General features: G+C 41.2%; 1 protein-coding gene across 1 annotated transcript in view; it reads left to right on the plus strand.

The window, feature by feature from the left end:
- The first annotated feature begins 6,719 nt into the window (after positions 1-6,719).
- LOC147307929 (neuropilin-1a-like) overlaps positions 6,720-21,854 on the plus strand; it is a 94,765-nt gene continuing 79,630 nt past the window's right edge. The window contains exons 1-2 of the mRNA XM_086270744.1: positions 6,720-7,500; positions 8,414-8,588. Of these exons, the coding sequence (XP_086126870.1) occupies positions 7,407-7,500; positions 8,414-8,588 (269 nt within the window). The 5' untranslated portion in view covers positions 6,720-7,406. The remainder of the gene's footprint in view (positions 7,501-8,413; positions 8,589-21,854) is intronic.

The following is a 21,854-nucleotide window of genomic DNA, read 5'->3' on the forward strand; positions in this document are numbered from 1 at the left end:
CATCAGGGTTTCATTGCTGTGGTTTACAATAAAACATTGTCCAGCTCCTGCTGAACAGCTGAATATTTTATTTATATTACTTATTTATTTTTTTACAGTGTCATCTTTAAGCTTAAATTAAATGACAATGACTAATTGAAATTTTACACTTTAAAACCAAATGATTTGATATATCTCACAAAAACGTGTTCATTCAAAGTCAACATTTAGTTTTCTCCCATTTTTTTATAGACACAAACGTTTTTATCTACGGCTGTTGTTCAGATAAACAGCACAGTTATCTTAACCCCTGACACAGTTACACATCGTGTAGTGATGATTTATTCTGGAGAGTTTTATATCCAACTACACCCTGGAAGCGATCCAACTTATGGTCATCTACAGTTAAAGTGCTCATAATTAAATTACCTGAACTTTGTTTTCTTTAAAACTTGCACATGCAAAACAGCAGAATTACCAGCGTGTGCAATATATGACAACCATCAAAAAAGAGATGAATATCCAAAAGAAATGGATTTAGTTCAGTATATTTCAACTGAAAAAAACCTGCATAGCAAAGTATTATATAACAGCTATATGCCCAAAACACATTACATTATCATATTAAGAAATGATACAAAATAACGTAACTACTGTGAATGAATACGGCACAGATTGGGAAATCACTTTATGTCAAAAGATGAAGGCAGCTAAGAAGGTGCTCGATGAGCTCGTTCATGGAGTGATAAATACGCCCATTGTGTTAAAGCTTTTACGCAGATGAGTGTGTGGCGTCCTTTGGTGTTCTGCTATGATACACACAGTTTAACCAATAGTGAGGAGGGTCTCTTACTCCTGACTTAACACACGAAGGACACTGTAGTTTCAAACTTAGATGCATGGCATATGCATCACCTTATAATATCCATCCATCTTTCCATTTTATTAACCGCTTATCCAGTTTACAATCACAAGGGCACTGAAGCCTATCCTAGCTGTCATAGAGTGAGAGGTGGAGAACACCTTGGACAGGTCGCCAATCTACTGCTTGGCTAACTCAGAGAGGCAGACAATCGCTCACCCTCACATTCACAACAATGGTCAAATTAGAGTCACCAGTTTAGTTAATGTTCATGTGTCTTGACTGAGAGGAAGCTGGAGTAACTGGAAGAACCCGCACAGGCACAAAAGATGCAAACTCCACACAGAAACACCCTATCCTGTGTTCAGATCTGCTGGTCGTTTATCAAAATGTGGGGTGTAATCTTTGCTTAAGCCTAATCAACTGCCTAAACTTCATCAAACAGCAGCAAAAATAACCACAGTAAAAGACAGAAAATCTCTCTCCGCAACACCAGCAGCATCTGACAAAACATCAGTATTTGATGAGAACATGTAGGTCAGAGGGGAGGAGCCTAGAGATTGGTTTGTAGAATGAGGAAGTTCAGGAAAATGTATGGAAGAAGAGGCTGATGAAAAGAAGTGGAGTAGTGAAAGAAGAAGAAAGCTGACAAGAGTACAAACAGTTGTGGGATAAGGTGGTGAATGAAAAGGACGAGGTATTGTGTAAGTGGTCCGAGGATGCGCACAAAGGATGTGTCACAGGTTAGAGAGATTAAAGATGGAAACTGACAAGAAAAGAGAAGAAGGATAAGGAGTGTTTTGAGGGGATAATGAATAAAGAATTACAGGCTGCATTGTGAAGAGATGGTGGAGCTGGGAGTGTAAGTAAAGGATTAGTATAAAAAAATGGGACGGTGGTTAGTCCATATGAAAGACATTGAGAGACAAAGAGGTCAACAGGCGAGATGACGGTGAAGTTTCTAAATAGAGTGTTTCGCTGTTTTGGAAATGAAGTGGATGAAGAGATGAAATGGGCTAGTATGCTTGCAGTTCTGAAGAATAAGGGTTATGTGCAGAGCTGTAGTAAATATACAAATAATAAGCCATAGTGGGGGAGTTAGTTGTGGAAAGTATTGGAAGCTAGGCTAGGATTAGTGAGATGCAGCCAAGAAGTGGGCTACAGATGCAGTGCTTGCTTTGACTTTGAGAGTACTGCTAGACAAACAGTCTTTGAGGACTTGGAGAAAGCATATGATAAAGTGCTGTGACAGGAGGTGTGGTACTGGGTAAAGAAGTCAGGAGTGTGTGACATTGGTTTATTATATGTATGAGTGTCGTGGGACTATAGTGAGGTGTGTGACAGATGGTTTTTAGGTGGAGGTGGGAATACGCCAAGGGTTGGCTCCGAGCCCTTTTCTGTTTGCAGTTTTGATAGAGAGGCTGACAGGGAAGATCAGGCGAGGGTCTCTGTGGATATTTGCAGATGACATTGTGATTTGTAGTGAGATTGGGGTGACTTGCCTGGAAAGTTCAGGGAATGCTGTGGAGACAAGGTGTAATAAAATACAGCAGAAGAAAGGCAGAATAGTTGTGCACGAGTAAGAAGAAGGAATGTGGGATCACGAGGATGCAAGGAGTAGAGGTTTCAAAGAAAGTTAAAAGTTTGGGAGATGTACCGGGTCCGAATCCCGGATAAGCCCCCATATGTCTATGAAACAGCTGGGAAAGACAGACGGGTTTGGGAAGGTATATCACAGGGGCAACTCAGGTTAGTTGGTTCAGGGACACAGTAAGACAGGCAAGATGGAGCAGCCAAGCAAAAGGAAAAAAGGAATGCCAAAAAGGTTGTTTATGGATGTGGCGAGAGAGAGTGCAGGCGGTAGGCGTAATAAAGAGCAGGACAAAATGGAAATAGATATTCAGCTGTGGCGTCGCCTAATAGAAGAGGAAGATATTGTTATTCTTATTATACATATATCTTTATATTAACACATAAACATATGGCTTCACTTTTAATAGCGCTCTCAACACTTTCTATATGTCACTCCTCCATCTTTTCACACTCACCTACATGCTGAAATCCACTTTAATGAAGCCACACTCCCCACCATTAGTACACATGAACTAGCATTAGAGTGATTTATTAGGCTGTTATTGGTCTTTTATTAAATCCTGATGAATGGCTCTGAATTCCTGGAAGCACTTTGCATTAAAATAGGAAAATGTCAAGTTGTCAAAAAATATCAACAGGCGTCAATACAGTAGAAAACAGTTGTGATCAGTCTTCAAAAGCTTGACTCTGTTGTCATAACACAAACACAAGTTCTGTTCTCGCTTTACAATCTGCGTCACTAACATGTACTTTGCCACCGATGCTATTTCAGTCATGCTTGGCAGTGTTATGAGTGCATCGTGCTGCCAACGATTTTTTATTGTCTCCACTCCGCCATGTACTGGTGCGGAAAAAATAATCAGAAGACTAAAACTAGAAACTAAATCAGATTTGAACACTGACTGGAAACATTAAAGTCTATCGGGATCTTTGGATTGTAATACAAACTGTTGAGATGAGAGTCTTGTGTCTCCTCGCTCTCTGCCAGACCCACTCAGCTGCTCATTTGCTGATCTCTTACTGTGTTTTTATGTCACTCAATCACTCGTTCTGCTCGCTCTCGCTAACACTCGCTCACCCCATCGTCCTTTGTGTTTACATTGCAGGATCCATTTCTGCATGCAATTATGTTCAAGCAGGTGTGTGTAGTGCAAATTTAGTAACTGGTGAAACTGTAGGAACAATTACTTTACGTAGGCTCGAGGGTGTTTTTTGAGGCCCTTTCCCAAAAGGGCGTTTCAGTTATTTCTTTTGCTAACCCCCTGGAAGTCTAATAGTTTTAATTTTTATAGACCTGTTGCTCCTCTTGCTGTTTTTAATGGTTGCTGAATTGAAAAATAAACTTGTTTTGCATTAAAACTGGTGTTTCGGCGCACTACACTATCGCTACATGCTAAAATTAAAACTTAACCACTTAAGTAAGTAAGTAAGTAAGTAAGTAAAATTTTATTTATATAGCACATTTCTAGATAGAGATCACAAAGTGCTTTACAAGATATAACAGATTAAAAAGACAAAATACAAACAAAGTTAGCAAAAGGCAGTTTTAAAAAGATGTGTTTTTAGCTGTTTTTTAAAAGTAATCAATGAATCAGCGGATCGTAAGTCCTGAGGAAGGGAATTCCACAGTCTGGCGGCCACAGTAGCAAAAGCTCTATCACCCCTAGTTTTCAGTCTCGTATACTGAATGACAAGTAGGCCCTGACTACTCGACCTCAGAGACCTACTAGGGGCATAGGGCTGTAAAAGTTCAATAATATATGGTGGTGCTTGTTGTTGAAGAGCCTTGAAAGTTAAAACCAAAATCTTAAACTGGACTCTAAATTCAACAGGAAGCCAATGTAACTGCATGAGCAACGGTGTTATATGTGAAAATTTAGAAGCTTTCGTCAAAAGTCTTGCTGCAGCATTCTGAACGATCTGCAGACGCTCCAAAGAACCTTTATTTAAACAAGTAAACAGGGAATTGCAATAGTCCAGTCGTGAAGAGATAAAAGCATGAATAACAATCTCCAGTTCGGTATAGGATATAATAGAGCTCAATTTAGAAATATTTCTTAAATGATAAAAGCAAGACCGAACAAGAGCTTTAACATGACTATCTAACGTAAGAGCAGGATCAAGGATAATCCCTAAGTTCCTGACAGATGGTTTTACAAACGTTGAAAGAGGACCAAGAGCATTTATTATACTGGGTATATGTCTATCTGGGGCACATAAGAGGACTTCGGTTTTACTTAAATCCCTAAAACAGTCAAATGAATTCACATTTTTGCTGTTGTACGTTTTTGTTTTTGTTTTTAACCTCCTAAGACCCGAACTCTTCCACGGCATGCATTTTTAATTTCTCTTTGATATTTTGGCATATTGGGGCCCAATGAATGTAAAAACAAAGAATTACCAGATTTTTTTTTTTTTACCTTATTTTTGTTTTTAAGAAAAATAAGAGCCACATATGAGGATATTTGTTTAAAAATTTGATAGAACAGTAGCAGTATAATGTCCTCGTAAGTGGATATCAGGCCCTTGTAGAGCAAAATGTAGTATTTTGGTCTAAATAACCCAAAATGTGATGTCCACATATGTGGACACCAGGTCCTAGGATGTTAAATTTAAATTGTTCACCATGAGCATTCAATGTGCACACAGTGCTAGAAACCCCAAGTGCAAGACTGGCATGTGTACATTTAATTTAAAACATACTTTACTGCTATTGTTATTTTTAAAATCTTCTCCAGGGACACTGACCTTAATCTAAGCAACTGCTGAAGAGATTAAATTGCACAGAGCAGCTCATCAGCGAGGATGACAAACGCTGATGTTGAGGGAAACTAAACTCTTGTTTGCAAAGAGCAGAAGATTGCAAAAGTGTTTTCTTTAAGCATACAGTTGTTCAGAATTACGCTGCAGTGAGTAATTAGCCCCTCTTATAAGTGTCTAATAATCACATTTTTATCTTTATTTAGCCAAGGATGATGTGCTGAACAAGCAAGCTCTCATTAATTATAGGCAGCTCCACCTGGGACTGTTCTGCTGTTTACCACTGAGAGACTCCTGCAGGCCCAGGATATTAGAAAGGTCATGAGGTTTGAGCTATGACTTTTATTCTTCATGCATGTTTTGTAACTGTTATGCACTAGATGGTAAAATCCAAAGGGCACATTCTCTGCTCCTCCAAAGGACTCAGTCGATACTCTTAACTCCTTCATGAGCTTTTGGAGAAAAGAAAAATGGAGTTTGTGTTCTTGTCGTAAGTTTAAGATATTCTCATTAGTCTCAATGTCTAGTGCAATGATGAAAGTAATTTTGTTGGAGAACTCCAGTGCAAAGGACTAAACATGAATGCATTAATCACAGGAGGCCAGCAGTGCAGCACTAATGTTTTCTGTCTTGTGGTCAACTTGTGATTGACAGTTTAGTCAGTGCAGTGCGTCTATTATTGTAATTAAAGTGTTGTTTATCCTGAATGTTGTTACTGTAACCACGATTTGAATAGAACAAAAATGCTATAGCTAATGGCCCCTGAAATTCCACACTCTGTCCTCGTGTGCCATGACCCTGCGCTTTGTTTTAGGCCTATTGTTGCTCTTTCGTTGTCAACATTGCCTTATTCTCATTCAAAGTATTTATTTTCCTACAAGTTTGGACATGTTCTCTGGGGATTCCATGACAGGCATTGTGGGAACTGTAGGACGTCATGCTTCACTAGATAAGACCTTTTAAAAACGTGATCACAAACTCCTGTAATGGACTTGAGTTTAATCTGAGACAGCAGTGAAGTTTCACTATATGTTGAATACTATTATACATCAGCATAGATCCATAGATATTAGTATATACTACTAACACAAAAATTAGGGTATAATATATCAACAGACAAAAGAACAACAAAAAACCACTCCAGATAACGCAGTTCTCTCCCCTGTCAGCTCTCTTTTCACAGAACAAGTTCAGTCTTTGTCAGTGTTATTTCCATCCACCCAAACCACCCTCATTAATAACGAAAATAGACTAAATATGCAATAGACGTGTCCCCAATATACTTGTAACTATTTTCAGAGGAAAGACGTGTAATTTAACAATTCAAGTATCTAATATATTTCATGAACGTATCTGGAGCAAACTATTAAATGTGGGATGTAGGTCGCCAACAAAGGACCGAATAAACCTCCCTCCAATACTTTTCTCCTCGTGACTACGTGTCAGATGTGGATTCTCGTTGGCCCATATGGTCGCTGTCCACACCTCACCTTACACCAGACCCACATGCCAGCCTGAGTTTGCGTGCGCATTTATCCCCGCGAGCACGCGTTGGGAGCGCAAAGAGGGCGCACCGGTGTCAGTTTGCTCCAGCCCCTTTGTAGCGGTCGGTCGCTGGTGGCTGCGCGCAAGGCGTCTAGAAGCAGAAATTTGGGGAGTGGAAATTCCGCTGTTACTTTCACGTCTTCCTGACATTTCTGCTGCGGCGGTCAGTCAGTCGCTGAGAGCGGAGAGAGGCGGAGAAAGAGCTGAGCTGAAATAAGGAGTGAAGATCTGGAGAGCGGCGCTCCGATGTTCCCCGCGGCTGGGTTTCCTCTGAATACCGTTTAACTAGTGATTTCTCTTTTTCCATTTCCCACTTGGAAGTATGTCTGTCGCTCCCGTTTGGTGTCAGGAGTGAGAGGTCTGAGCAAGAGTCGCAAGCTCACGGCTGCCACTTTTGACGATCGGATTTTTCCTTTTGATTCTTCGTCTTTTTTTCTGCATTTGGATTATTTTTTTTCCAGGAGATGCCAAGTTGTTCCCTGACAGACGCAGGGCTCTGCTGCTGAAGCTCACAGGATGCTGGGGACTCTACAACAACCAGATTTCTTACTTTGAGACAAATCTGTTATTTTTCCTGTGTGGACGTAAACTCTGGACGTTTACCCACCCGTTTGCCTTTATTTTTTTATTTTTTATTTTTATGTTCTTTATTTTTTCATTTTAACAAATGTCTGTCTTGTGCTATCTAATAAGGATGCGTAGTGGATTGCTATTGTTCCTTTTCGCCCAAGTCTTCTTGGTTGCTTCGTTGACACAGACTGGTAGGTGTTGACGGGTTGAATGAATACATGTGGCTTGACAACAGGCAGTCTAGCTGAACGTTGATCCGTTTTACATCGTTTTGCACCATTGTTGCCTCTCACCTGTTATGCTTCGGCTCTCCCTTTGAGAGCACGTCCGCGGGGCTTCAAGTTAGACCACGCAAATACCGTTTTCAGTAGAATTCCTCCAACAGATGGAGGGGAAACGGCAATAAGCCACAAAATACACGGAAACCGGATTATACTAATGTATAATATAGCGAAAGAGGCGCAAATTACCTTGCAGCTGCAAACTAATACACACAGTCACTGAGGCACAACAATTCACTGTAATAAGTTTCCTTATTATAATAGAAAAATTAAACAATTTGTCTTTGAGGTCTGTTGGCTTCATCCATTCAGAGACGCATTTTGGAGCTTGGCGCTTGTTGTCATTGAAGCATGATCTCGGCTACAAGCAATTCATCAAATCGTTCAGAGAGAAAATTAAATTTAATCATCCTGCCTGATTGCTGGCAAAGCAGCCCACCTCACCTTCATGGGCGTAATCACACCTTATGGTGCGGATGCAAAGGAACCTCACTTTATCCAACACCTTTTCTAAAAAAGTGCCCGAGTGTAAAGTTTTAGAGAATTCTAGTGTGTGAATTTATAGTTCCAACGTGTGCCTGGCTTCTTGGCGCAAAAAAATATGTGTAATTTCTTTTTTTAATTTCTGCTCTAGCGGTGGATATTTGGATTTATGTGCCCAAGCTGGAGTTGTTAGTGTCCTCCTCACTCCCACCCCTGCGGTTGCACTTAAATCTTTTACACCAGAATGCGCAATTAGTCAACATTACAGTGCAGACCAGTGCCCAGAAAGTCAATTTATCTCCTCTAACTGAACAACTTTCTTGCTTTTTTTGCGGTGTAGATAAATGCGGGGGGAGCATAGAGATGCACGCCGCGGACTACCTGACCTCCCCGGGCTATCCCAGCGCCTACCCACCGTCCCAGCAGTGCGTATGGGTGATTACCGCCCCTGAAGCGGGTCAGAAGATCCTCATCAACTTCAATCCGCATTTTGATCTGGAGGACAGAGACTGCAAGTAAGAGTTCACTCCTCTCGCTCTTCTCTCTCTGCCTCTCCCACCCTTCTTTGCTCTCTCTCCTCAATTCTGCCTGGATACAGTGTGAAACTGTGCCACCTATTGGTCAAGGAGATAGTTGTACATCTGTTCCCAGGAAACGGGGGTGCAGGGATGAGATATGGCGCTGAAGGTGCTGGCAATTACTTCAGAGGAAATGGGCTTTGATGGGTTTAGTAATTCATACATGATAAGGAGGCAGGCTGGACGGGCTTTTAGCATGATTTTAGGGGGGAGCAAACTCTGCAAAACTGGCTGCATCCGCTTTTGATTAATGAAGTTCACTTTGCTCATTGCTGAAATGGAGAAAGTGTGTTTACTTTTCATTTGGAAGTAGAGTTTACCTGTTTGTACTTGAAGAAGAAACGCTTTGTGTGCCTTTTTGTATGCAGCGTTGGAATAATGATCAAATTTGATTTTTAAAATGGGTGGAAGGGCTGCTGTGTTGGTTTTTCTGAGGAAGATGTTGAAAGATAAACACAAGTCAGTTAATGCTTTTATCTGTACTCATGCTTCCTCTCCTGCTTTTTCTTGCGCTATTTATGAATCACAGTAACAAAAGAATACGCCAGTGCATCCTGATATCTAACAAACCATTTATTTCTTTAGGAAAGTTCCAGTTTTTGAGTTGCTGTGAAGCTTTTGTGCTTTTCTTTGTCTTCCATCATAGTTAAGGAAATATATTCGAGTTTGGGAGCACTGGTCAGACAAAACAACGTAAGTGACGGGATGTTGTTTCCTGAGAACTTGTATTTTATATTTTTTATTTGTTTGTTTGTTTTTTGTTTTCCTTTTTGTGAAAATGATCAGCAAAAGATAAATAAAGGTCTATTCAGCCTTATCGCTGTCACTGGAGGCAGTTTGGGTTATCGACTTTTTGAAAAAACATTCTTATAATGATACACGCACGCTGGAATCATTCATGTGTGCGTCTCATGGTGCTTTCCTTTGAATTACTGTTCAGAACCTGTGAGCAAGCACCCATGCAGACACCCTTAAGCCACCCTCTGTGACATAGAAACACACACTCAATTGTGCACGGCCGCACCACAACCCATGTGTTGCCGTTGTCCATAAATAAGCTTGTTTTTATGTCGGCTCCTCTGCCTTTTTTAAAAGCTCCATAAATGGCTCCTGTGTAAATCACGACTAGCTGTCCAGCGCTGTCTCACAGATGGGGTCCACCAATACTATTGGATCATGTTTCAGCACCAAGGGACTAATAAACCATTAGCGCTCGGGACAGATAGTGGATATCGTGTGTCTTTCGGGGGAATATACACCGTCCACTGTGCTGAAAGCAAACAAGCTGAAAAGAATCTCCTTTGGAAGCTAATTCTGCAGTGACCCTATTTTGTGTGATAACCCAGGGAGCAGTATAAGCATGCAATAATGCTGCTTAAGTACTTAATGAAATGTAATAAATCATGGCGATAAAATTTTCGACAGTGGCTGGCTGGCACTGCAGTAGATCTCGAACTGAACGTTATTGTCTCCCTAAATGACTTTTCCACAGGTTAATGTGCTGAAATAAGGCAGTTGTAAAATAAAATATTACAGTTTAATCAGGTTTTATCATGAGCAAATGGTTTTAATATTAACTAGAGACCATCTGGCTTCTGGTGTCGGGCAAAGCACCAACAGAGTGTGTTCAGGTTTTACGAAGATCACGTTTTTTATGTCCAAAAGGTGGAAAAGTGTGAAACCAGGAGGGAAATGGAAGCATGAGGTGTATTGATCGTGTTGCTCTTCAGTGTTATGGGATTGTTCATTTTAGCCACACGTGCCTGATTCCATGTCTCGCAGTCAAGAGAGCCAACGTTTCCACATTCTGATTGACGCGCCTGTGCCCGCTGAACAGCCTGACCACCCTGCAGCCACCTCAACATGTCATTTGGCTGTTTACTTAGGGGCCTCTCTGCTTTCCTTGATTGGTTTCATTATTTGTTGTGTGAGTTTATGTTGGATGATGATGGGGTGCAGCTCGTAGCTCTCTGACTTGGCAGGAGCGGTGTTGTTTTTGGGAACGAGTCAAATCTTCGAAATATGCCCGTCGAGGGGGGCCTTAAGCCTTTGGCAGCGCTGCGGTCCCACTTAAAAATTTCCTGAGATGATATCTTAGTTTTATTTCACTGGATGGATGGCACAGCGTCAGCTCCGGAGTATGATACGGCAGTTGGCGGGGGAATGAGTGGAAACAGGAACAGAATATAATGTTTTACTGTGAACCGAATGTCTGAAAAGTTGAGCGTTAATCTCTGTTGATAGACGAAGGCGGATGAGGCATTACACACCTGTTGTAGAACACCTGGGACAGCTACTGCTCACCTGAACGCCCTGTAGGTGCCATACATCACCCAGAAACCGTTTAGATTGTTCATAAAATCATGTTTAAGCTAAAAACGTGAAAATGTATAAACCTGGAAGTATTTCAGACTATCACTTTAAGACTCTGTTTTACAGTAGTGAGTAATATGCCATTAGAAATTAAACTAAAAGCTGTAACAACAGCAATTTAACACCTTTTATCAGCCCAGTCAATAGCTGTCATCAGCTGTTATCAGTCCAATACATATGGTCAGTAGCTCTGAGCTAGCAGGCTTAGTTTGCTCTTATAATCGATTGTATTCAACGATTAGTAGATAAAAAGACACGTTATACAAGAGACCTCAGGCAGGACGCAGTGAATATGGAATTTATACAATGGTAAATATGGTGAGCTAACAAACAGAGCTTTGTAACATGTGCTTTATGATGTGAAAGGAAGCAATTTACACAAACAGTACTGTTTTTCTCACCTTAGTCTATTAGCTTTGCTGCCTTAATGCATCCAAGTGCTTTTGTTGCCAAAGCCTACCAAAGTGCTCCGACGCCTGACCAAGTAGTTTGTTTGCATAAACCTAATCCTTTTGGTGCCTGATCCTAACTTAGCGAGTGAAATATAATTGAAATCAACATTTTTTTAAAAAGCCCCCTAACCGAAAAGACAGGTCTCAAACTCATGACTCAGTTTAAACTTGAATTGATTATGTTTCTGCAGACTGTTTATAAGCTGGCAACACAATTCACATTACCTTTACTCAGCAGAAAGACGATCTAGAAGCAGGCAGCTTACAACAAGTACCAACAGCTACGAAAACTGATCATTGATTTAGGTCTCGTAACACACAACAATAGTAAATGCATTTTGGCTAATAAACTCATTAATTTGAAATAGTGCAAATTGCCAATTTCATCTTCAAAGAAGCCAAGATGATGCATTTGAATGGTCTGCTATGTCTAATCAATAGTCCAGAGAGCAAATTGAGTTAACTATTAGAGGAAACAGGAAATCATCCAGTCTGAGAAGCTAAAAAGAACAAAAACGTGTTTTTTCATCTTTTTTTTTGTCTGATTAATGGCATAAATTAAACTATTGTCACTTACTTGTCTGCTAATCAACCAGTGTTTCAGTTTCCAAAGCACTACAATCATCAGTAACCTTCACAGCACCTTCACAGTGCTGGTTTGAAGTGCCTCGCTAACACACATTTGGAAATCCTACAAGGAAAATCAAGCCAGTGGCATTTAGGTTACAGTTTCTCAAATATCCCTGATTTTAAGATACTCTCCAAATTGAAATTCATTGTTGGAATGACAATCCCACCTCCTCCGTCAGAGCATGTAGCCGCTTGCCCATTTCTCCCAGTCCCATAATTAAATTATTGGACCAAAACAGAACAAACATGTTCCACTGCTGTGAAGCATGTCTGCAGTTAACTAGCCAAGCAGAGAAACCATAGCAGTGCTGTTCCACGAGCGAACGCCGGCTACATTTCCGACATCTGTGTCACAAAATATCTTCCCCGTGCAGCCTCATGACCCAGGGTTTGTAATTATGATCCCTAATTACAGCATATGTAAAAATATATGTTTGTGAGCCCTGTTTTCTACAGGGGTGATTCATGAAGAAAGAAATCTGGGAGGAGCTGTGCACTAGATTTAGATGATCCATCAGTGTGGAAACAATGTAGCTTTATCTGAAAAATAACACAAGTGTAACAAACACCATTATAAGCTGCTGTTATTTTAAAAGAAATAAAAATGGAAGCATCTTTTTTGTGGACTTTGAGGTCAAATAGATGGATCTGTGGTTCACGAGGCCATCGTAAGCTTCAGAAAAACAGTCAGTCTGTGGAAGTAAAAGGTCGTTGTTGGAATTATCACCCAACCTCTCAAGTGACAAATTCTGTGCTCGGTGAACAGACGAGAAGCAGTAACACTTTTTTTTCAGACACATTAAGATCCGACGGCTCTTCCTCTGTAGCCAATCTGGAGCCGCACCAGAACAAGACTTGTCTCACGTCCACGTCTGAAATAGCGTGGCCGACAAAGTGAATCCCCGCGGAGCGTGGTAAAATAGAGCAGAAGCATGGGTAAGGAACATGCGTCGGTGGCCGGATAATTTGGGACATCTTTTTAGGAGTTGGCTGAACTGTTGCCTCCTACATGAGGCTGAACTGGCACAGCGTGCACCTCACACATACACAGCACACACACAAACACAGGCAGCCTAAACTTTCTGTCACTTACATTAAGCCTCATGTTCAGACGTCGATGCACGCTGCTACAGTACGCACAAACCACACATCCTCAAGCGCACATTCATACTGATGCATTAAAGGTAACTTCAAAAGGAAATCTGCCATTTCTATCTCCTTTCAGCGATGGATATTGTCTTTGAGCAATTTTGTTGTTCGGCTCTCATCTTTCTTTCATGTAGATAAATGTCCATAAAGAAAAATCACGCGCATAAAATGAAATAAATGATAGATTAAAGGGAAAATGTGAACCTAAAAACCTGGATAAGCATAAAAAGTGGGAAGGTTAAAGGCAACATACTGGAGCTCTAATTCAGTTTTGATCATTCGGATAGCAAGTAAGTGAATATCGTTTGGAAGGACAGAGTACTGAACGTGACTCACTGAATACAAAAAAGCACTGAGGCGATTCAGAGGCCTCTTTGTGAAACAACAGTTTCAAAGATTTGTTGAGTTTTGCTTCTGTCACCAACATTTTTTTTTGGTTACCAGCCACATCAAAGAAGAGACAAAGAAGAGGTCTGTCGTGGATTTCATAGCCCAATTTGGCTCAAATACATCTCCAGTTATATGAAAGGGACTCACATGACTCTTTGCAGTTCTGTGAAAAAGTATGACAATGCAGTGCAGTAACTTGAAGTGATTGTTTACTGTATGATTTTTTTGGGGGGCCCATTTTGCTTTACAACTTTTCTTCAGGCCATTGTACTTTGTGGGCATTTGTTTATGCACGGCTCTCTCTGAGGTCTGGACTTCGACTGGGCCACTTCTTCACCTTAATTCTTTTCTTTCTCAGCCATTCTGTTGTAGATTTGCTGCTGTGGTTGGGATCACTGTCCCAACCACAGCAGCATAGGATGTGCTGCAGTATCAGCCAAGTTTTAGCTGTTGGACAGACATCCTCACATTTGATTCTAAAATACTTTGGTATGCAGAGGACTTCATGGTTGATTAAGTAACAGCAAAGTGCCCGGTCCTATGGCTGGGGGGGGGAAGCCCAAATCATCACCCGTCCACCACCATGCTTGATAATGAGGTTTTTGTGCTGATTTGCTGTCTTTCGTTTTTGCCAAATATGGTGCTGCACATTAAGGCCAAACATCTCTAATTTGGTCTCATCTGTCCAAAGGACATTGTTCCAGCAGTCTTATGTTCAGATGCAGCTTTGCAAAACTGAGCTGTGCTGCAAGGTTGTTTTTAGAGAGAAGAGGCTTTTACCTGGCAACCTTCCCAAACAAGCCCTACTTGTTCAGTCTTTTTGTAATTGCACTGTCACAACATTTAACAGTCAACATCATAACTGAGGCCTCTAGTTTGAGATGAAGCCCTTGGATTTTTTTTTTTTTTTTTTTTTGCAGTTTCCCTGAGCGCTGAATGGTCTGACTTTAGAGTGAATTTGATGAGAGATCCACTCCTGGGAAGATTATGGCATGTGTCACAATAAACCTGAATACTCCAGACCAGCAAACTGCTAAAACTTCTGCTTTTATAGAGGTGCCCATACTTGATGATGATCAATTAATCGAATGCATTTCATTAGCAGCACCTGGCAGCTACTTGGCCTCTTAATTCTGGTTGAAGCAGGAAGGTGCAAATAAAGAGAATTCAGATTTGGGATTTTGTGAAGTTCAGCTAGTCGCTGTTTCAGTTGGTGAACAGTTATAAACAGTCTTAACAATGCTGACCTTAGAGAGAACAGAGAGAACCAGAAAATCCAAAACAGAGGAAGCTATCAAAGCTGTGTCACATGACCTCAAGGCTTTCCAGCACCACCAGTTTAATAAACACACAAGTGGATTTCAGTGTGATTCATATGTGGAAAAACACTGGGGTTCTTTGTTTTAGAACTGGGTTACACTCCACATCACATGCACCCTGCTGCCAAGTTTTTATCATCATGTAGATTTTTTTAAAAGTGATTTACTACAAGTTCGTTGTATCGGTCTGCATTAACATGGGTTAAAAAAAGTAAATGAGTGTAAAATACACAAGTGAAAACTCTCCTTTCGGTGATGGAGATGAAACAGGGTATAGGGTCAGTTTGAGTAAAAGTAGGCACGGCTAAGAAGATAATTAGAGTAGTTAATCACAGCTGCAATTTGTGGACTGCCTCGTGATAATAAATAACATTATAAGGATATCTATGTTTTTTTCCCTTTTCTCTACCCAGCAACACATTTAAATTTGATGCAGCTTGACATTTCAGGAACATACAGCGAACTCGTCATCGTACAGAGGAGAGGCTGGAGGGGGAGAGGAAAAAGGGAGAAAAATAGAGTTCCTCCAGAGTGTGACGGAAGGATCAGTTGCTCCTTACAGTTTGTCTCGAGGCAAAGCGCTTCATGATAAGTCAGAAAAATGCCCCAGCAGAGACACAGTCACAGGACCGACATCTCGTAGCCCGGAGGTGTCACATGAATGGAAACGTACTGTTAGAGGGCATTTGTGTTGCGTGTGCAATGGTTGGTGGAGCTCGTGTTTTCAAAGTTGATTTCACGTTCTCATTTCTATTATTATTCCCAGTATGTCTCACTTATTTATATATATATTTTGCTGAGGCATGGTTTGATGTGAATAAATGAAGAATGGATCATTGGAAAAGCTTGTTTCTTTTCTATTTTGCAGGAACATTTATTTCAATGAGGAGAGATCACTTGGAGGAATTGAACATGATTTATTAAGATAGAGAAAATAAAGTATTTGGGGATTAGACTCCGATGGCCCATCATGGCTGAAAGGAATCCCAGCGGTGATAGGATTTAGAATAGGACCCCACGGAGTCGAGACGCTGGTGGTGGTGGAGAAGATGGAGATTATGGGTTGAATAGAGCTCTGGCTGAGGTGTCTGAAGTGGAGATGGGGAGGAAAATGACGGAGAGCACAGATTTAAACCATGCGACGCTGAGGCTGATTGGCTCAAACAGGGTGGACAACTAGATGATCGGACTAGAGTAATGGTGTCGGTATTGATTCAAGATTCTTTATTCGTCACATGCATAGTTATACAAGCATAACACGCAGTGAAATGTAACCTGACTCGCTCCTCGACTTGTGCAAAAGTACATAAAGTGAATTAAATAAGAATAGACAATCTGAACATTTTACAAAATAGACAATATGAACATATTTCAAATTAAAAGAATTTGAAATGTACATTGTGCCGGTGGGTTTAGAGTGTCTAGAAGAGAGTCCTGTCTCAGTCACATATGGATGATGTGAGAGGGCGGGCGTGTGTGGTGTTGGGGGGGATGTTATGGTTTAGGGCCCGGATGGCTTGGGGATAGAAGCTCCTCTTGAGTCTCTCTGTCCTTGCCCGGATGATGCGGAACCTTCTACCGGATTGCAGAAGTTGGAACAGTTTGTTGCCAGGATGGGACGGGTCCTTCAGGATCTGCGCTGCTCTAGTCCGGCATGGGAAAGCCGTAGCACAAAAGCAGGCAGATCAGTGATTGCAGATCTTCCTTACTGAACTTATGCATAAGCTTCATTTAGTTGACCCAAGTGTTTTAGGCAACAACGAAGAAGAGTCAGCAAAACTAATATAGCTTTAAGGCAAGACCAGTAAGATTTAAGGTAGATCAGACAATATTATTGTCGCTTTGCAACCCACATTTTCACTCCACTTCTTCCTTTACGTGGCGTGTCCTACTTAATCATTGCCATGTCTGTCGTTACTTATACTTGCTCCGTCCTGTAATGAGGTCTTGCCGCTGCTATCTCCTTCTGCATCTTTCCTTTTATATGTATGCACATGGAACGGCTGGGAGGTATGCTCTCCTCCCGTAATGGAGGGTCAGGGAGGCCCCAGGACAGAGCTAGGCAGCCAGATATAAATTACTGCAGATGGAAATAACTATAGAGGTCCTGACTGAAATACGCTTTATTGCAAAATAAAATAAGAGAAGAAAGTGTGATGGGCAGCGACACTGTTACACAGACTGAAGGAGTGTAGGAGAAGCTTGTTTGGGCTTTTTATTAGGTGCTTTGAGGAAACAAACCCTGGTATAAAATAGATGGTAGAATCAAATTAATGGACGCACGCGTTTATGGATGGGCCGATAAAAGGATGGAATTCAGTGTGATGGGAATAAATGTCAGAATGGATGGATAGATTGACAAATGATTGGCAAGATATGAGTGTTTTTGATGAAAAATTACATATAGGCGACTGAAGGGATAAAATCATTTCTGGGTGACTGAGAGAAGCATGACACGATTAGTGGATAAAAGGGTGTTTACCGAATATATGAATACATTTGAACAAACTTTGTTCCCTCCTCTTCTGAAAGTGTGTGTTTATACCACTTCAAAACACGTCGTCTTGAATGTCATCCTTTGTTTTGTGGCTTTAGACCGAGGCGTCGCTTCACCCGCCCCGCGCTCTGAATTCTCAGCATTCACTCTGACTTTGCCATTTTCAGAGGAAAAATAAAAGCCTCCCTTCCAGATGGTTGTATTTTTCAGCTCCACAGCGACCACACAAAACAGGAAGGCTGAATGTGCTGCTGTCACTCCACGAGTGACTTGTGGCCCAAAAAATCGAGGCGGGAGCCTTCAAAAATAATTTAGCTGTTTGTTTTTGTGTTCTTTTGTGATCTGTAACTTTAAAGCACAAAAGCACAATGAGGATTAAGTCAGCGTCATCATGTTTGCATTCTGAATGAACAGTTGTAGTGCCTTATGTAATATCATTTCCATTTTTTTCAGTAATGCACAAACAAATTTGTGATTTCACGAGTACATTTGTAGAAATGGCAGGCACACCGGGACTATTTAAACTTGTAAAGCAGACCACCTTAAAGCTGGTGGTTGTTTTTGATTGTAAAGCCAATCTCATAGTGGCCCCTGACAGTCCTCAGCCTCCACTGCAGGATGCATGTGGGTGCAGATGGGGGCAACAAGAGGCCCCGGGAGCAGTGGACTCGCGTGCCTCGGTAGAGTTGCGTGGTAGCTACACAGAGAGTGACGGAGAGCCGAAGCCGACAACCAACACCGTGGTTGCATGCTGAGAGATCCTCAGCGATACAGAGACAAAGACTTAATGTTCCTTCTACAGATCTAACAATAGCTGCAATCATAAAAAACTGCATGCTTTCTCCTTTAAAAAAAATGAGCACTAAGCTTCAATAGAAATAGAAACACACACTGAGGACTGAAGTTTGATCGTTTAATCCTGTGTGGTCAGAAAAAACGTTCAGCTTTTTATAGAAAAGGGAAAATCTGCTTCATAAGAAGAGATGAAGATTAAGCCAAAGGTTAGAGGGTGAAGTGATAAAAGCAAAGAAGGATGAAAAAGAGATCAGAAGGGCACCAATATACTCAGAGAGACAGCGAGCGTCATGCTGGTTGGCACGGTCAGTCTGATCCTGACCTCAGCGACAGACCTCTCACTGTTTCTCTCCACCTCCTCCACCCTCAGGGTGTCCTGTCACTTGTTTGATCCAGTCGCCTCCTGCCATTACTTTCTTTTTCTCTGTCCGTCGTCTTGCTCTCTTCTCCCTGTGAACTCAGTGTGCACTTGCTATGTTTTCATCCCACGTTCTCCCCTGCTCGCCATATGCTCTCCCTCTCTGCTTGATTTGACAAATGATGGCGAACTTTAAACCGTGTGCAACCTGAGCTCTCGGCCCTGTTTGACAAAAAACAAACACAAAACGATAACTGGCCAAATTACAGCCTACCAGCATTTGCTTTTGTCTCAACCACATTATCATAGAAGACGATATTTGCGAAGGGGTAAGAATCGGCTTTTTAAAAAAAGGGTCGTGAGCACCCAGAATAACTGAGATGTAGTGGCCTTAGATAGAAATGTGTGCATACACAACCAGAAAACAGAGTCCTTATCTCTGTTGTTTACCAGATATTGCACGTAACCTCTCAAAGATCTCATATATTCATTAACTGCAAGCCATGAGCAGGGGTAACCTGACAATCTAGGGTGAAACTGAGTTTTCTGTTTTCATGCCTCCTAATTAGGAGCTTCAGATTAAATTTATAAGATTATGAAGGATTTAGAAGTTTTGATAAGCTCATAGGAATCATGCAAACAACTTTAAGGACACCCTGCACTCAAAATAAAGTCATGCAGGGAAAAAAAACAAGGAATACAAGGAAACCTCTACAAAGAGCATAAAGAGACACCTCAATCAAAGAACTCAGAGCTTTGAGTTATTTAACGGTGATTGTTTGGTTGATTGGATCTTTTTGAGGCCTTTAAAAGAAAAAATAAAGATTTATTTTAGGAAAAACACACCGAAGCACTTTACAATAACTGACAGATAGATTTACAGAGCTGGCTGGTGCGAGGTTTTTAGAATTTATTTAGCTGTGAATGCAATAATTGACATCCACCATTTAGTACGAACAGAGGTTAAACACTGGCGAACAAACAGACTTTCACCAGCTGACTTCTCTCTTTCAGCAGCAAATATTTGTGTAATAGGAGGAAGGGTGAACTCTGAATCCTGCTATTGTTTCTCTTATGTAAGTTAATATTGTTTAGATTTGCCTTTTTTAAACAATTACAGGCCCCGAATTCTGTGAATCAGCTCTCACATATGGAAACACTGATTCACACTGACTGTATCAAGGCAGGCATTAAACAATAGCGCACATACCAGCTAAGCAAACACAAAGTCAAGTGCGTGCACACACACGCGCGCGCAATAAAACTAACAATATGTTGTGAATGTAATCAGAGCCATTGTGGACTCATCAGTGAACTACACACACAGACAGACACTCACACTTTCACACACAAATGAAAACACATGTCAGATTAGATCCTTAACGAGCAGATTAGCAGGGAGAGAGCTTGCAGGGGGGAGAAAGGGGGAACCTAGTCGACAATGTCACACACACACAGCTGCAATCACAGGATTTACAGGACACACTCGCTGATACACTCCAGATGTCCTCAAAGCAACACACACTCACACACTTATACATCAGAGGGCATCAGAGGGCATCCATCAGAGTAAACAGCTGGATTTAACGGTGACGATAAAGCTTCTTTTGAACTCTTTTTTTTACAAAGCTTCTGGCTGTTATCTAATCTTCTGTTCAACTTCAATATATCTGATACACAGTAACCACTAAAATGACAGATGGTAGTGAATAAATGTGTCATAAATTGCTGGATGGGTTGAATAAGTTTGGCGATTTTTATCCGAAGAGGTGTTTAAGTATAAGCATCGCCTTTAGGATTATATTTCATGGGGTGCTGGTTGGGTATGGCTTCCTTTAAATCTTAAGAGGCTTTCAGGTTTCAGCTCGGCTTAAGTGATTATTCAGGTTTGTTTCTCTGAAATGTTGTGTTGCAATCAAAGTTGAAATCTGCTGCTCTGTATTTTTGTACAAATGCAATATACAATCTCTTCATTTTTGCCCTTTACTTCTGGATTATTTGTTCCTGACAGCACATAAGAATCTACTTAAGACAGTTTTTCTGGATTGAAGTCCAGCCAGAGCAGCTTTCACACTTCAGCAAAGGTCTCAGGGAAAACGGGGTCTGGCCCAGCAGTTGGCTGTGGTGTAAAAATGCCCCTGTGTGAACTTTGAAACACCTCTAAAATAGGATTCCCAGACATGTCTTTAGAGAGAGAAAAGAATCCTTGTGATTTGTTTGTTAAATGCATAAAAATCAAAGCGGCCGCACTGCTCCTCATCACCAAACGTAACGACTTCACTCCTCGTGCTTCAGTTTCAAGCCGACTTCTGTGAAAACAAGGACAGGTCAGGCTCGGGATATGAGGGTTAGAGGTCAGTCAAGGGGTCAAACTGTGTTTTGACCCCCTTCAGGGAGGACGAGCAGCTTGAGAGGCTTTTAAATATGCGTAACAGGGAACCAGCCCTCAGTGCAGCCTGAATGGCAGTTCAGTCGCGCGATGGACAACGGCCTTTTTCTTCTTTAGCTTGTAAAGGAATGTGTTGTATCTGTCTGGGTAGAAACATCCAGAGTGACCTCTGAATGAGACACGCAGGCAGAAGATACACATCTTGCGGGCAGATGATAAACAGACGGAAATGTGTGGGAGGCATAAGCAAAAACACACAGATATATGCACGAATTAAAAATTAGACCAATGCATGCATGTATGAATGAATGCATTCATTGTGTTGACCCAGCCCAGCTAACAGACACATTTGGGCCTAATCTGAGCTACGTGCTGCACTTACAGCTCATTTGCAGCCCAAAAGTGTTGAGCTACGTTTGACATGAACAACAGCAAATATTTTGTGAGCTACAGTGCTGTAACCTACCTGACATTTGGCCAATATAAGGTGAACCTGCGGCTGAGTTAAAGCAGCCAGACCAGAATCGATGCCACCATTCAAGTTCAAATGTGGCCCCAAAGAAAACCAGTGATTTCTCCCAACACTAGTTGCTACTATCTAGAAAAACTTTGAGAATAACTTGATTCTTTACTTTCATGTGAATAAACTTTAGTGCAGTGTGTCTGTGTCTTTCTTAGTTTAACTTTTGCATACATTGCAAAGCACAGTGAGTGGAGGTAGGTGACTCTGCATAATGAGCTGTAAGTAGTTTTGAATTAGACTGATGAATCAAGGAAACTCCCCAGGAAATGCTGCATTAGTCACCAGAGATATTTTATGCTGTTCTTTGCTAACATTTAGTATAGTGCAC

Source organism: Aulonocara sp. 'chitande type north' Nkhata Bay, linkage group LG18 (genome assembly GCF_057382095.1).
Source record: "Aulonocara sp. 'chitande type north' Nkhata Bay isolate Kocher_YH1m ecotype deep benthic linkage group LG18, A_spYH_male_GT1.1, whole genome shotgun sequence".
In the NCBI taxonomy this organism is placed as follows: Eukaryota; Metazoa; Chordata; class Actinopteri; order Cichliformes; family Cichlidae; genus Aulonocara; species Aulonocara sp. 'chitande type north' Nkhata Bay.